Raw genomic sequence first — 17,719 nt, forward strand, 5'->3', positions numbered from 1 at the left:
TTAAATAGATATTCTAAGCTAGTTAACAAACAAGACTTTGTGACAGACTAATATCAAACTTAGCACTTCGTTGCAAAATAGCAGCTGGCGTTACTGTCCGACCATCACGAGAAAAGCCACCGCCGAAATGTCTGCACCTGTCTACTGCTATAGCAACGAGGCGCGTCTCATTTTTTTAAGGGAACTTTAATGTTGGAAAAACCCGTACGACTGCACAAAGGCGAGTAGACGAGTGGCAAAATGGCGCCAAAAAGCCTTCCTGCTAACCCTTGCAGAAAATGAACGAATTCCTTTTCTATGGCAGTAGACGGGCTCAGACTTGACAGCGGGAGCTTTTCTCGTGAAAGCCAAACAGTAGTTAAAAGTAGTAAAATGGCAGCATTCTTACATCTATTAGTCTTCCAGAGAGGGCAAAAGTAGCTACAAACAGGCATATGTTACACAATGTCAATACGAAAGTTAGCATCCGATGTTCAGTGCAAAAGCATCAGTTTACCGCCTAGTAAATGTTACCTTTGTGCGTTGACTAACTCTCGTAGCAGAAAAATATTAGATCATCTAGTCAACACTTCATACATTTTACATGGGATTCATTTTTTATTTAAAATAAGTTAAGGTGTCATCCACAAACGATGTCCCGCTTTGAGGAGGAGCTATCCCAATTTGTGACAAGGGGTGGAAGGGGTAACAAGAAGTATGGCATTACGCATTTTTTACGAAATACAGTCGGACCCCGATTTAGCGAACCTCAGTTAAACGAATTTCGCGATTTAACGAATTTTTCTTTTTCCCCGACTAAAATTAATGCAAAAACCCCTATTTACCGAATAATAAACCCCGAGTTAACAAATTATTTTAACAGCTGATTTTTTTTATTAATTTGAGTTAGGAAATATTGTATTGTTTTCCAAATATTCTATCCATATTGTCTGAAATAGAAAAAGACTTTTCTTGGAATCAGCAATTTTGTCGGGCGAGGGGCAACCAACGAATACTGACTTTGATCCAGAAAGCGATTGTGAAACTCCCATTAAAACTGTTACTATTTCAAATGCTTTACATGGCCTGGAAACTGTAAAAACATATCTCACGCAGCAGGCTGCAAATGACACAGTATTTTTTCTCTCTCCATAAAGGCAAAAGAGAACTATTTCGAATCAAGTATCAAGAAAATTGTCCAACATCTACTATTACTCAGTAGTTTAAAATTTCAAATTAACTAGTGTACAATAAGCCGTGAAATGCTGAATAAAAAGTGTACACTTTCTAATAATAGATATTTTTGCGCAGTCGTTTGTTACGGGTTTTACATAAGGTAAGTGCAGTTTTTTTTTAAATTAACACCCCGATATTACGAATAACCCCGATTTACGTATAAAAGTTTCGGTCCCGATGCATTCGTTAATCGGGGACCGACTGTATTTATGTAATCATCAAAATATTTATGTAATATAAGACGTTACGTGTAACACAGGGAGAGGAGGGGGTAAGGTGAAGTATGAAGCTTTGTGAAAAGGGTAGGGGGTCAAATACGATGAACAAAATTTGACTTCATTTATGGATAGCCAGATCAATGGTAGTTAGGCTTTGATTTGATGCATCTTGATTTCTTCTCATCTCCATCTCCCATCATCACAAAAATCCAGTAGAATTTCTATCAGTACGGATAGTTGAGGTAAAGGAAAACAGAACTTCAATGTTTTATTTTTTGATCCTCCAAATTCTAATTCTCTTGGATGAAGATGAATTCCGACATAGTTTTTTTATAAATTGTATCCAAGTTACTCTCTGAAAGTAACTGGGTATGAATAATGTGACTTTACGGCTGCTTGTTAGTGAATGAAATTGTTTTGTTTTTTACAACCAAAAACTAGGGAGTAAATGTACACACCCTATTTATTAAAGGAACTGGGTATGAAAATTTTGACTCTACTGCTGTTTGTTAGAGAATGAAATTATGTTTTATTTGTTAGAGTTTGTTAGAGAATGAAATTAACCTTTTACTCCAGAGACTAGAGGGTAAATGTACACATGTTTTTCGTTGAGGTTCATATAGGTAGATAATCGCACTATACACTATCAGTTTAAAGCGTATGGGAAGACTCGTAAAGAAATGCTTTTAGTTAAATTTTTTATAACAAGTACAACTGGTTGAGACCGCTTATTTCGCATTGTAAACCTGCTGGAGAAAAAAATGCAAAATCCTTAAAATTTAAAAGAGAACTTTTTTTTTCATTGTCACCTTCAAACAATGACGACTTTTGTACTATTGTTAGAAAACACAGAGACTCTCAGAATCTATATAGTACCTAGTTTTTACTCATCAACACTTTAGTTCCACAAGTGTGGTGATAAGAGTTTCCATTCACCCCATGTTTCCTTTTACCTCAACTGACCCTAATTAGATCATCAACAGCTTTGTTCCTTAATTGTGGTTATAGTGGCCATTTACCTCATGGTTTCTTTTACCCTAACTGACCCTAGTTTTAACATCAGCAGTTCAGTTCCACAAGAGTGGTGTTAGAGTTTACATTATCCCCATATGTTTCCTTTTATCACAACTGACTGTAATTTAATCTTTTAGATTAACAATTTTTAGTTATGAAACTTTGTTTTTTAAAGAATATTAATTAATTGTTTAAAGTTTATTCTTATTCTTTTGCTATAGCTTTCTTTTACGGAGCTGTGTCTTTGGCTCTGAGTTTTCTTGTTTCGAAATTTGACAATCTGACTCAGTCTGCTTTCCTTATTTTTGGACTCACTGGTGGGCCTCTTCTGTCCATGTTTACGCTTGGAATGATGACACAACGCACTAATGAAAAGGTAAGTATATGATGTTATATCGATGAAATGTTGCCTAAAACCATGCATGCGACATTATTTGATCCTTAGACGGTTTTACTTTAAAAACGGGAAAATTGTCGAAATTGTTTTCCTGACTTTGGTGTCAACTGTAATGTGCAGTATGTTTGTAACTCAAAAATTGTTCTTTTATCCGAAAACAGTGGAAGCGTGCGAATGTGTATCAACAATAGCGTGTCAAATGTATAAAGTGAACTCTTTTTTGATCGAATGCGTTTTATCAGTTATTTTCTCCACCAATGTGCGTAGTGGCATTGTATCGGGACTTCTTCACTACGTCACTCCATCACACTTCGCAGGACTGAATGTTATATACTATTTTAAATGGTTGCATTGCACTCAAGTTTCTTAAACAGCTATTGTAAAAGGTAGTTAATATTTTTAGTGTTCATGAAAATTGATCTCAATCGGATTCTATTGCCAATTTTAACTGGACAGTTGAATTTAATTGAAAAGTTCAGCAGCAAAATATTAAATAGTCCGAATGAATTATCGACGCGAACCACTGCATTTACAATTCTATCGGATAAACAAATCTGAATCGCATGTGCCCCTATAAGGAGCATATGGGATCACGTTATTTGGTGAAATACACGTGTGAGCGAATAAAGACATTTTTTAAGTGAAATTTTTTAAAAAAATGTTTTTTTTTTGAAAAACTCCATGGCACAAAGAAGAGATTATTCAACTATGGGGACAAATTAACTCTGAGAAATTAATAATATTTTTTTATTAAAATAAGGAAACAAAAAAAAAAATCACATATACCCCCCCCCCTCCCCCCTCCCCACCCTTTAATGCAGTGTCAGTTGAAGGAAAAGGAACAGAATTTCAAACTAAGCTAAAAAAACAACTTTTTTCACAGTCATCTTGAAATAATTATGACGCCTACATATGTTTTTAGAAACACGCGAACTCTCAGAATGTCTTTTTTATGTTGCTCAGTCTTCACTCACAAATAATTTAGTTAAAAAACACCTTGATTGCACATCTAAAGTAGCAGAGAAGGTGGAATTAATTATTAATATCTAAAGCTTTTCTGTGGCCTCCTACCTGCGTAGGTAAGAGAATAATTTTCCATTTATCCCAACTGACCAAAAAAGTGTGTGGTGCTGCCGTCTACATGCATCGAAATGAAATATTTAATAACCCTAGAAAAACTAAAAGAAAAATCAATTGTTGAAGATTTTTCCTTCGTCCATTGGTATATCAAGAAGGCAAAATTAAAGTGCTTCCAAAATGTAGGCTAAATCGAGAGGGGGGGGGAGGAATCTCTACCCTCTCGATTGTCCAAGTGACGTTCCTGCCTCACCTTCCTTTTTGAGCTTGATACGCCCTTGCCCTTGTCTATTATATGTAAAATTTAATGTTGGATGTACAAGGGGTAAGAAAGCTGCGAGAGAGATGATATCCGAACGAGCAGGAACATGGACTTGGAAAATAAAAGACTAAATACAGTCGAACTCGCGTATAACGAGCGCGAAGGGACCTTGATAATTGCTCGTTATAAACGAGTGCTCGTAAAACATGGGTTCGTGAAAAAAAATCATAGTTATTTTTATGATTCTGTAGAGTACCAAAAAGTTGGTTTTTGCTTGAAACTGTCTTACCGTCTCTTTTTGCTGTTTTCGAGGAACATACAGCTCCAAAAACATCGTTATTTGCATTTGTGGCTTCTGCACTTTAGATGGCAGTTTTTCTGCCCTTTGGCAGCCATTGATTATGTCGAGGGCTGTTGTTTTCAGAACTTATGTCTTTTTCAATAACTGTCGGCTGAATGAAAAATGCTTTTAGAGTTTTTCCAAAAATAGGATAATATTTTCTAAGGTGGCAATCAGCAGAAATTTTATGAAATGCAAAAATTTGCTCACTTTAGGCGGGGCTTGCTCGTTATAAACGAGTTATGTTCCCCTGGACGTAACATTGTACCAACGAAATCCTTTTGATTTCCTCCTGAATCCAAGTTCTCGTTAAATCAGGGCTCTTTATAAGCGAGTTTGAGTGTATAAATATTTATCAATTATTTTCTTCATTTTTTTTTCATGTTCAGAACTATACGAGCAGTTATATTATAAAGTAGTGCGTAGTTATTGAAAAGAAAAAAAAACTTGAACTTACTTTGACGAAAACATGCGCAACTGAGAATAAACAAACTTCAGAAAGAAAAAAAAAAGATTATTTCTATTGTTAAATTTAGTAAATATAAATGTTCTGCAAATTTCAATACGCAATACACGTTGAATATTGAAAGGGAAAAAAATACAGCAACGCTTTTAAGTTACAACAAACATTATTAAGATCATATTTTGAAATGACATCGAATAAAATTCATGTATTATAAGCATTTGAGTGTCATTGAATAAAATTAAACGACAGTTTATTGAAATTTATTAAATCGATCCAAAATATTGCATTTTTTCCCCGGATTTTCAAAAACTGAGAAAAAATATCTTCTATTGCACGTACTTTGCCCGCATTTTTTCCCCTCGCTGTTATTATCGACGGAAAATTATGTCCTTAATACAATCACACGAATGGCTTCTTATCCTCAATTGGCAAAAGTTGATGTTGCTCTGCTTTTTCAGATTGCCATGGCGACGGTTGTTTTTTAGAGCGAAATTTCTGTCATCGTAGATACAAATCGTCTATGTTTTGATTTTATTTATATTTGTTCTCAAGGCCTTACTAAAGCAGATCTTACATCAAAAGAAAGGGTGTTTGTTTATTGTGTAAAATTTGTTTTTTCAGGAAAAACCACATAGACCTATACAAAGGAATTTAAACAGCAAAACTTGATCTAAATGATAATTTTAAGATTACTAATTCTCGTCATTTGAGATAGATAAGAAATAAAAAAATAAGTAACGTTATACGCTGTAAATAATCTTTATGATAAATGTACTTTTAAATGTCGGCTATTAAAATCTTTATCTTTATTTCCACGTTCTAATCAACATTTCTTTTTTCATGGATATGCCTCGTATTACCTATTCTAGAAAATCATCGGCCATATTATGACGGGTGCAAATTTATTGGTTATTTCCACTCTTATTCCGTTTGCAGAAACAAGAAACCTGACGAGTAGGGTTTCATCGCAATTCGTGATTGCAAAAAACATGATTTGAATTCAAGACAAGAAAAACATTTATTTTGATTTTAATCATTTATTTATTTATTTATTACTTTTTTTCCCTGAGTGCAGTTTAAGTTAGTAAAATAATGTGTATTTCATGTTCATATTCATTATTATTCTTTTTTATCCTGTTATTACGCACACTAACAATTATATGACACTAAATTTTCACAAATTGTATCAGAATCTCATATTTTGAATATTCAACATCGGAATTCATTACTCAAGCTTTCGAAAAGAAGGATGCATCATTACTAACTATCAAAAGTTTTCCGAACAAATTTTAATAAAATGAAAAGTTCATATTTTTTTCCCTTGTTTCATTCTCACTTGTAAGTTAAAGAAACCATTATCGTTTAAAAATCAATGGAATGATGTAACATAAATGGATACATTTTGTAACCACGTCTACTATCGCACTGCTTCTCAACACGTGGTCCTCGAGCAATACTCATGAGGTCCGCGAACAGCTAGTGTAAGTTAAATTTGGATCTGGGGACTGGACTTTCTGATTCATCTCATTTCAGCTAATCTAATATTATTCCTATCATATGATACAGTCAGAAGCAAAGGGATGTAAGTGCCAAAATTAAAAATTTGGAGATAAACAGCACAAATGGTAATTAAATGTCTCCTCTGTTTGGGACAAGAGATTGCATACTAGTAGCACTTGCAGCGGCTGCTATACAGAAGGATTCAGAAAAACTTTTCAGTGAAAATCCACCTAGGACTGGAACTTAAAACGCGTTTTACTCAAAACTTGGAAATATCCAATTACATCCTTTTGCTTTTCGCTGCCTCATTTGAGGCAGTGAGAAGCCTCAGATGATCAGTAGATGTACTGGTTGGAGATAACCAGTACACCTACCATTTGTACTGGTTATCTCCAAATTTTTAATTTTGCCACCTACATTCCTTTGCTTCTCACTGCCTCATATGTGGTCCGCATGGGATTCGGAAGGGTGCACAGTGGTCCTCGGTAGTGAAAAGGTTGGTAACCACTGTACTTGCATAATTCAATAAAATGACCACAGTTCTTTATGTTTTTTTTTTTTTTTTTTTTTCAGGGTATAGTACTAGGAGTAATAACTTCCATAACTTTTACATCATGGATTAGTTGGGGAATCTTATTTTATGCTCCACCGCCAAAATCTCTTCCGACATCAGTTGAAGGATGTGTTGATAACGAATGGACGAACGCAACCCTATCCCCTTACGAGATGTCGACCTTGTTTGATGCAGTTGAAGATCGTTCAGCTAGTAGTTCATTCTTTATTAATGATACAGTAACTTCATCTACAACTGTATCTTCTGAGTAAGTGTAAATCAAATTTGTGAGCAAAATATGTTCTTATCCCTTAGAATTGATTAGTGCTTGTCGATGTAATCAAACTGAAAGTACGAGGGCAAATCAAAAAGTCTTTGCTCCTTTTTTTAGCAAAAATATGACAAATGCAAAGCAAACATATACATTCCCAGCAGTGACAGTTCCTTGGACCGTACCAGCCGTATCTGCTTTTTGCTCGGAAGAGCGGAGTCATTTAAGATGACGGTAGTTCTTCAGACTTCTACAACTTATGAGCAGCGATTGTTATTCGTTTTGTTGGAGCAACGGACAAAAGCCCATAGCAATTCACAGGGGTACCTACAGTTCAGACCTTGCCCTAGTGATTTTCACGTTTTCGCTCCACTGAAGAAGTTTCTGGCAGGATAGAGATTCACATGTGACGAAGAAGCCAAAAACGCGGTCTGACGGTGGTTCCACAGGCACCAGAAGAATTTACCACAGGGGGATCTCTAACTTAGTGCTGCGGTGGGACAAATGTCTGGACAAGTGTCGTGACTATGTGGAGAAATAATGTAAGGTAAGTAGTACACTACGTATATTTGTAAATAAATGTATGTACCTGTTTTTGGCGAATAAAAAATAGGCACAAAGACTTTTTGAATTGCCCTAGTGTATGGAGCTTCAACTGCCGTTGTCATCTGGTCACAAAAGGAATGTTTGTTTTTATTTATTACATAAAAATAAACACAATCCTGAGTTTATATTTAACGGGCCTGTAGAAAAACAAAAACGAATATAGGTACTAGTGCAATTTTTTCACTCGTGCTCAACAGATTAACAGTATGTAGTAAAAGTAAGATAAAAGCCAGAAAAAAAAAACTTCCATAATACTGAATTCAGGATGAATCAAGCTTGCTATTCTGAATATGAAACATGCGAGTCACAAAAATTTACTTCAGGCAATATGTCTCAGAAACGCGAGAACCATAGTTTTTGCCTTTTTCATATACAGGATGTATCAAGAAGCTGAATTCGCCCCATTTTGGTATTCCATACCCCTCTCAATTGTTAGAAATTTTTAAGTTCAAGGTTTAGGACTTTATTTTTTAAATTTTTCCAGGTTTCTTAGGAGTGAAATTAATTTTTTCAAGTTCTTTTAATTTTTTAGTAACAAATTATGCATTCTTTATGATTCGGGGGTTCCAACAAAGGGTACTAAAATAGCTTATTTAGCTTTTAGGTAAATCTAGCACCGATTGTATTTTTCAACTTATGCTAAGAAACTTTATACATTTCGTACACTTTGCGTCGCTTAAAAAGCACATAACTTTAAAAAAAAGACTTTATTTTGTTAGGAAATATTATTTTTGAGAGTATCAGACATTAATAACTAAGTGCTGTAATTAAAAAAAAAAGAATGATGGAACTTCCCTTAAGATATGAGGGGACTCAACAAATGAAAAATTGCTTTCACTCCAATTTACAAGTATGAATATTTTTTACAGTGAGAAACAAAATATTAAACCTCTCCCCTTCTTCTCCCCCCCCCCCTCCCGTCTACTCCAAACTACAGCACTACTAGCAATCGTAAAAAATAAAGCGTTGATCTCTATGTAAAAAAGAACAAATATTCTGAAGTTCACTTAAAGCTCTTACATTATGTGTACAACTGAATTTGTGTGTATACGTGTTTAATGAAGAAAAATGTTATTCATGCAAGATTTTTCCCCTCCAGGGATGTGCTCTATGTCTACCGCATTTCATTCATGTTGATTGGCACTGTTGGGTTTACTTCTTGCACCGTCGTCGGCTACATTCTTAGTGTTATATTTAACATAATTTCCGGTACGTATAACCATAGCTGCCAAAAATTTAAGGAAAAAGAATAAAGGTTGCCAATTTCCCAAAAAATAGACATCTTACTAAATGAAATGATATCGCAAAACTCAGTATATACATGAAACCTCTGTATTGGTAAATTTCACGATTTTGTACTAACTCTTTTATGTGTAAGTTATCTTAAAAGGTATGCATTCCTCCAAAAATGCAATTTTAAATAATTGTGAAATTAAGAGAGTAATGGATAGGAGGACACATGCAAACAACTTTTTTCATTTCTATATTTTTTTAAAAAATATTATCAATTTCTCAGCGCCAGTGGCGTAGCTAGGGAGTGGCGGAGGGGGGCGGTCCGCCCCAAGCGGCACTTTTTGGGGGGCGGCAAGTTCACACTTGATGCGAAAAAATTTAACGCGTTTTCCCAATAAGTAAATCATGCTTTATTATGATATTTTTCTGGAGTCGGAAAAAAAAGGTCTTTGAATTCTAAGGTTGTGGAACGACCATGATAACAAAATTACTCAAATACGAAACATGTGTTGTTCTTGTGGACATCTCAGCACTATATTGCTTGTTTTTTCTCTTCCTTCGTCTGAAGCTACAGACTGAGTTCGGTATCACATTTTTCGGGAAGAGCAACCGCACATTTCTATCCCTTAACGTAACCAAACAGCCCAAAAGTGCAGTTAAGGCCTTAAGTTTCGAAACATTTCCAAGGGATAATGCCCACCCCGTCCCTTTGCATTTCGTCTTTAAGTCTAATAGTCTAATATTGAGTTTTTAAAATTTCAATACGAACAAATTCCTGAGGCCCTGACCCTTCCTGTAACGTGATTAAAATTAGTCTAATATGTGTATTAAGGGTATCAACTTCGAAATCCCCTTCGCATACCATGTGTTCAAAAATAGCTTTAAGTTGGGTTTTTGAAACTTAAATTTCAGAAAAATTCAAAGGTAGGGACACCAAATGTGCACGAAATTATCAAATGCCGTCTCAGTTGGCTTCAAATTAGAAATTTCTGAGGGAAGACAGCAAAGCCTTCTTTTCTCAGTGATGAAGAGCTTAAAATGAGCAACAATTTCGAAAAAGATTTCGAGTGGGAATCCCTCCTCCGAACTCTCTCTCCCTCATGACGTTGTCCGTCAAACAATGGCTAAAGTCGCGTTTTTAGGAGTCATTTTCAAAAAGTTTCATAGGGAGACGGGAAAACCATCTGATTTCCCAACATTTTTGAAAATAGTTGGAAACTTATGCAGTGGAAGATAGCCTGAAATTGCATTTTTGAAACTTCGGCATCGAAAAATTTCTAGAGAGCTCCCGAACGTTCCCTATTCTCTTTAACGTCATCAAAGATAGACTAAAATTGATTTCAAGTTTGAAAATATTTCTGGAGGAAAATCCAGTCCTTGTTGGAGTTAGGGGAGGCCCTTACACCACTAGATACAGCATACAATTACGTGTTTTTCAGTTTAGTTGAAACGCATTACGGACAGCGCCGCTGAACCTTCCCTAATATCTTCACGTATGCAAAGATAGCCTAAAATTGCTTCCTTAACCCTTCAATGCACGACTTTTTTTTTTCGAATAAAAAATATTTTTAGCAATGTATGACCATATAAAACAACAGAAAAATACTCAAAAAAATCCAAGTGAAATATTACTTTCATTAAATTAAATTTAATTAATGTATCAAATTTGATACAACGTGTACAAACGTAAAATAATGACATTTTTTAATGTATCATATTTGATATAACGTATATAAACGTAAAATAACATTATTTTAAACATGAACATTTCTAAAACAATTATTATTCTTATTCAAACAAAGAAATACCCCACGTTTATCGCATTTCACAGATGATAATTTTCCACATTTCGGGTACTTGCACCGTTGCCTATTGTCCACAATTATCTTTAAATGCCCAATACCATCTGTGCAGATATCACAGGGTGGCACGTAGAATGCTGAAGGCCTTCTTGCTTTTTTTTGCATATTTCATCACTAGTGCTCGTGGAAGGTCGACCACGTTTATTAGGGTTATTTACCCCCTACTTACAAAGTACCTCTGCTATTTGCTCGCGAAATTTCCATAAGGACAACAAGTTTTTGATTTCATCTTCGTTGCCTCTTATTTTTCTCACTCGTTGGTACAAAATCTTCACTTGCATCACTCCAGGCTTTGTTCATCAACTCTTCTATTTCCTTTTGAGTCAAAAATCGTTTTTTCGCCATTTTCTAAAAAAGTGATGTTATTACACATTGTATCATTTTTGATACATAATGTTAAAATCACTACTATATTTTTCAGAAAGTAATTAAAGGCGTTTTGATGAGTAATTATCAATGTTATATACCTATGAAAGCATCTTTTGGGACTATCCAATATGCAAGACTCCTTTTAAATACTAGAACAGAATTAATATGTCACCACGTGTATCAGAAATTGAATAACTAAATACTAAAGATGCATCATAATACTGGTGCTGCATCTAACCGCTTAAAATGACATAAATAAAGTTTTTTTTAGTCTACAATTTATGTTTATAAAATGATACAACGTGAACAAAATGCTGAAGTGTTTTCAAATATTTTTTAACGGAAAAAATAAATTATGTATCAAATTTGATACAAAATGCAGTGAAGGGTTAAGATTTCATTTCAGCAAATTTCCTTGAGAATTTCCAACCTCGTAACGTCACCAAAAATAGCATAAAACTTATTTTAATTTTAAAAAAAATAACCTGGAGGGAGCTCAAAGCCTTTTTTTCTATAAGTGTTACCAAAACTCTCTCATGACGTTGTCCGTCAAACAACGGCTAAAGTCGCGTTTTTAGGAGTCATTTTCAAAAAGTTTCATAGGGAGACGGGAAAACCATCTGATTTCCCAACATTTTTGAAAATAGTTGGAAACTTATGCAGTGGAAGATATCCAAAATTGTATTTTTGAAACTTCGGCATCGAAAAATTTCTAGAGAGCTCCCGAACGTTCCCTATTCTCTTTAACGTTCAGTTTAGTTGAAACGCATTCCGGACAGCGCCGCTGAACCTGCCCTAATATCTTCACGTATGCAAAGATAGCCTAAAATCGCTTCTTTAAGATTTCAATTTCAGCGAATTTCCTTGAGAATTTCCAACCTCGTAACGTCACCAAAAATAGCATAAAACTGATTTTAATTAAAAAAAATATTCTGGAAAGAGCTCAAAGCCTTTTTTCTATAAGTGTTACCAAAACTTGCTTAAAATTCAGAATTTTGGCTTTATCCGGGAGGACGCACTGGGGTCATTTTATCACCCCAAGCCTTTTGCAAATAGTAATTGCCAAAAAACTAGCCACCAGTTCATTCTTTTCCTAGCTGAGTTTGGTCCCCCCCCCCCCCCCATCTATCTTTTGGTAACAGTTTGAACGGATTTTGGACATTTGTTCTCCTTTAAAACACGTTTAGTCAGTTACTGGAGTCATAAAATGACCCCGCGCCTCCTGTCGTTTGTTTCACAGACCAACAATTTTGAATGGCCAATAACGTTATTTTGTTTATATCCTTTCAGTATTGAAGTTTTTTCATGTAAGTAGTAATGCCAATACCATGCGAGAAAGAAATAGGTCCTTTTCGAACACGTTTTGCAGAAATTCAATCAACTAATTGTTTCATCAACGACGAAAATGGAGCTAAAGATTTTTTTTAGAAGAGAAATTCTTAGATCGTGAAAATGTCAGCGAATATGGTACAGAGTTGAAAAAGGATGGAAATACATTAAAGTAAATAACTGTGATTTTTTAATTGCTAAATATGACGTGAAGTGGAGTAAAGTTAGACGAGATTGCCTTTTGAATGTAGCGATTTTTTCTGTTTTTCAGTTTCAATAAAAAATGAAGCATTTTTAGCATCAATTCTACAAGTTTCTGTAACAAAAATACCAATAACAGCACTATAGCTGTTAAAAAGTTTGCAAAACTTACATAAAGCGTTATTATTCGCAGTGTGTCTGAACTAGATTTAAAGAGCAAATGTAGAAATGCTTTTGTTATAAGTGTGATGTAAAGCTCATTTATAAATCGCACTTACGTCTAAAATTAAATTTTAATGTCGAAAATTATGAGACGTTTTGGTTTTAACAGCAGACAAGTCGAAAAATGGTGTTTTATTAGCGCATGACTCGGTTTTTATCTGGGGTCATTCAGTGACCCCCGTGCGTCCTGTCGTTTGTTTCACAGACCAACAATTTTGAATGGCCAATAACGTTATTTTGTTTATATCCTTTCAGTATTGAAGTTTTAATGTCGTGTTCGTTAATAAAAGTTCGCCCAGGAAGCACGCGTTCTCCCGGGTTAACTTTTGGAATTTTTCGGTGGGGCTCTGAATTCTTTTTTTTTTTTCTTTTGCAAGAAAAGCAAGAAGGGAAAAAAATAATTTTATTTTCCTCTTTTTTTAAAATCTTAGTAAAACACTTTTGACTCTTTAATGTATTAACTATTTCCCATCAGGGGTGCGGCAAATTGAGGAACCGCCCCGGGCGGCAGAAAGCGTAGCTACGCAACTGCTCAGCGCTAACATGTCCGAATGATTTAATAGTCCTTCTTTGTGTCCTGTTTTTTTTTTTTAATTTTTAATAAAAATATATTTAGATAATTATAAGGTTTAGATTAGAAATATATTATAGTTAGAAAAAAATGTACATCATTACCTTATGTTATTTTCTTTAAATCGTCGTCAATAATTCACATTTGCCCCTCTGTAGGGGCACATGTGAATCTACTATCCTGCAATTTTCTTTTTCAAACTTTATTGAATGCATGTTAGAGTAGTTACTATGTCAGTAATATGTATGCAAATAACTTACACATGTTTCCATGCGTCTTGTCGGTTGTTAAAAAGTTTTAACAACATACTTTGTGTCTCAAGACCCATGACCTACCTTTTAGCTCCAGGCCCTAGGTTTCACCACACGAGAGTTCGCATGGCTAAGAGTGGGGGTCGAAATAAATGAACTCACGGAACTTTCCAGTTTTGGATCGTCAAAAATGAATTTATAAACCTTTTTATTTTATTTTCTATAGGGTCGACCAAAGATGTTCCAGAAGAATTATTAAGTCCAGTTCTAAAATTTTTCTTGAACAAGAAATCATATAATGGCGGAGAAAAGAAAAAAAGATCGGTAATATATATACATTATTTAGCTTATTACAATGTACTCAACAGTTTCTTTAATTCATGCTCTTATATCCTCAGTTAGTCTATAATTGTAAGACTTGACGTAAAATTACATTACGGAAAAAGTGGAGAATCTTGATCTCGCTTTATTGGGGGCTGCTCATTATTTGTGCCCATTTTGTATTCCCGTACTTTCGGATGTTGCGAATTGCCGTCGCTGCTTTTGCTTATGTTGCATTATTTATGTTCTTTAATTTATATTGCTCTACTGTTGTTATTAAGAGGAAAAGTTGAATAAAACTCATTAGAAAACTTTTAGTTTAAAATTTCATCACGATACGCAGCTTTTAAAACAATTTTCGCACCCACAAAGAAAAGCTAAAACACAATAAAAATTTAAATAAAACTTAATAATAATGTTTTATTAAAAAGCAAATTTTGGATGTAAGAAATGCGGATGCATAAAAAATAAAATAAATAAATAAGCAAATGTTTTTTATATGAGCCAACTGGTAAACCTTTTTTCTGCCCCAATTAAAAAAGAAAGTTTTGTTTCATGTAGTGGTTTAAAATGTAATATCATCATTATTATCCAGTTTCATTAATTTGTTCTAAAAGCCACAATTCGGCCAGTAATAAGGCATGTAAAAACATTATTAATGAATTTCTTAAGCAATGAAGAGAAGTAGTACTTCAAACATTTACTTTTTAAAATAATTTATGAATTGAGAACTTTTCTGAAATCGTTTACATTTTAAATTCATTAAGTGTTTGAACACAATGTGGGACGGATAATATTGACGACGGTTTAGGGAGGGGGGTGGACGTCATAACCCCCATGACCTTCCCCTTGTATCCGCTCCTGTCCATAAACAAAAGTTAATTTATTTTTAATTTCTTCATTTTTTTTAAAAGTTGATTTGCTTATGTATCAAACCGTACATGTGATTTGTGAAATAAAAAATATTTCGTTAATATTTGTTTCAAAAAATATTAAATAAACAATAATAGCGAATGCAGTCACATAATTCTCACCTTATAATGCGAAAAATTATAAGATAACATTTTAACTCGTGTAATAATGAAGTGTTACTTTCTCCCTGTTTTTTGAAATTAATTTTATAAACATAAAACTTTCATTTTAGGTAGAGCTAGAATTGGAAGTTGTGAATCCAGTGAGCAACGGAACTCAAGTGAAAAAAAGAATGCAAGAAATTAATGGAGTTGAAGAAGTAGAAAATGTGAATCCTATTAGTAACGGGACTCAAGATATTAAAAGAGTTACTGGAAATTAATAGTAAACTGTAACGAATTTGCTATGTGTTTGTACCCACATTCAAAATTCAGTAATTACTTTGTGAAATGGACACATTTTTTGACAAGACACCATCCATTTTCAGCTGCACCTATCGGCGACTGTCGCTATTTTACCATATTCTTTGTAAAATCAGTATGTACATGTAAATTTTAATAAATTTTATTTTATGTAACTATAAAAATATATAAATTTTGATTCTTGTTTGAGAGTCGTGATTTTTGAAACAATAATCCCTGGTCTATCTGATTATGATGTTGTATATTTAAAATTTTAATTAAAATATACGTACATGAAACACATTATAAGTAGAAGATTAACTTATTGAAAAAAAAGCAAGGGTGAAATTCAGCCAGCTGTTGAAAAGAAAAAGGAAAAAGTATTTTTATTTATAGTTTTTGAGTTGTTGATTGATGATCATTGTTTAACTTACTGAAGTTTTATCGGTGAAGTAAAAATGCAAAAAACTACTTTAGTTCAATGAAATAGAAAATCTTTTGTTTGTGAATTATTTTTCCCAGTTAACGTTCAAATGAATAAAATTAGCAGAAAATTATGCATCAATCTACTAAACAACTCTAATTATTACAAAATACGTTTGAAAAAACTAAGGTAAGTCGGGGTACCTCGCCCCATCTAGGACATTTTTTTTAAATGTTACCCCCCCCCCCCCCAATGGTGAAAATAAAAGACAATAGCATCTACTTTATCCTTGTAAGCGTAAATGTTGTATAAATTCGATCCCTACTAACAAATACGAAATAAATTATTTATAGGTGAATTCCAGCGGTAACAGAAGGACAGTTTCATAAAATAAAAAAAAGCTATGCATTTCTGTTTGTGACGATATCAAAATTCATATTTTTTCAAAAACTGATGCATAAACTTTTATACGCATCATAATAAGTTGCTAAAAAGAAAAAGCCGAGAATTTTTTGTTAGTAACTTTTTTTTTTAATCAAATTCAAAAAACGGTAACGGAAGGACATTTTTGCAACATGATTTTCACGCTATCATGTTCTTCCCAAAAGTTCAGCTAAACTTTAAGAGGGAAAATTTTATAAAAATTAGAGCACATATAGGAGTATTCAGCCATTACAATTCTACCTCTAGTTTTAAGAAATAATTATTTTAAGCATATAAATTATGTATTTGTTAAGGTTAACGGAAGGATAGTAACGGAAGGACAAGAAGTCCAAAACAATTAAACTTTTAAAATTTAAACTTACAAACATTTATTCAGCTAATACAGCAGTCTGAAACAATGGTATCTAATGCCTGAGCCATCTGTTACAATTCTGAATTCTTTAAATGCTCAATAATTTTATCATAATCCGTAGAACATTTATCTTCTTTCTCGGAAAACACGAAGATCCTTCCCACACACTGCAAAAAATAATTGTTGTTTTTATAATAATATACTGTTTTTTCTTACAGTTTAATACTGCTCTGCTAAATAACAGAGAAAAACTGTAAAACTGTTTTGGATTGCGCAAAACGATGCGCAAAAAGTGTTTCTTTTCATATGGGAAGAGAAACTAATGAATTCAATGTATCGACAGTCATGTTTGTTATTATTTCGGGTGTGCTGAGGCAGGACTGCTCAGCTGTAATCCAAGTTAAAGGTAAGTGCTAGTTTTATTATTCATTCCTTTTTCCTCAAAATGTAGTTTTCTTTATCATCGAGAATGTATGTAAAATAACAGTGTTTATTTTGAAATCGCAATTTGTATTGGGATACAAATTGCGTTGATGTTGGTTTCGCAATTTATTTTAGTTGCAAAGTTGTAGCGATTGCTTTATAGCAAAAATCCGAGCAGTTGTTGTGATTCTGAATATTTTACTGCACGTATGATCGTTTTAAACATTTTTTGAAACTCAAATTTGATTTAAAAATAAATCAATTCCTTGCTTGATCGTATTAATGGTTATTAGAACATTAGACTTTGTTTACGATTATATTTTGTGTTATATACAGTGGCTCCCAAAAGTGTTCGTACACCTACGACTTTCAATGAAGTCGGCCCCTATCCGTTGGTTAGAATTAATATTTTGGAATAGGCATTTAATTATAAGATTAATGATCAATTTTTAACAAAACTACATGAATTTTTTTTAAACATTAAA

At 33.6% G+C, this 17,719-nt stretch overlaps 1 protein-coding gene across 1 annotated transcript in view; it reads left to right on the forward strand.

Moving 5' to 3' along the window:
• LOC129220890 (putative sodium-dependent multivitamin transporter) overlaps positions 1-15,714 on the forward strand; it is a 53,040-nt gene extending 37,326 nt beyond the window's left edge. Inside the window, exons 10-14 of the mRNA XM_054855324.1 lie at positions 2,669-2,823; positions 7,063-7,310; positions 9,019-9,128; positions 14,184-14,281; positions 15,423-15,714. Of these exons, the coding sequence (XP_054711299.1) occupies positions 2,669-2,823; positions 7,063-7,310; positions 9,019-9,128; positions 14,184-14,281; positions 15,423-15,572 (761 nt within the window). The 3' untranslated portion in view covers positions 15,573-15,714. The remainder of the gene's footprint in view (positions 1-2,668; positions 2,824-7,062; positions 7,311-9,018; positions 9,129-14,183; positions 14,282-15,422) is intronic.
• Positions 15,715-17,719: the final 2,005 nt, after the last annotated feature.

The sequence above is a fragment of the Uloborus diversus genome, chromosome 4 (genome assembly GCF_026930045.1).
Source record: "Uloborus diversus isolate 005 chromosome 4, Udiv.v.3.1, whole genome shotgun sequence".
In the NCBI taxonomy this organism is placed as follows: domain Eukaryota; kingdom Metazoa; phylum Arthropoda; class Arachnida; order Araneae; family Uloboridae; genus Uloborus; species Uloborus diversus.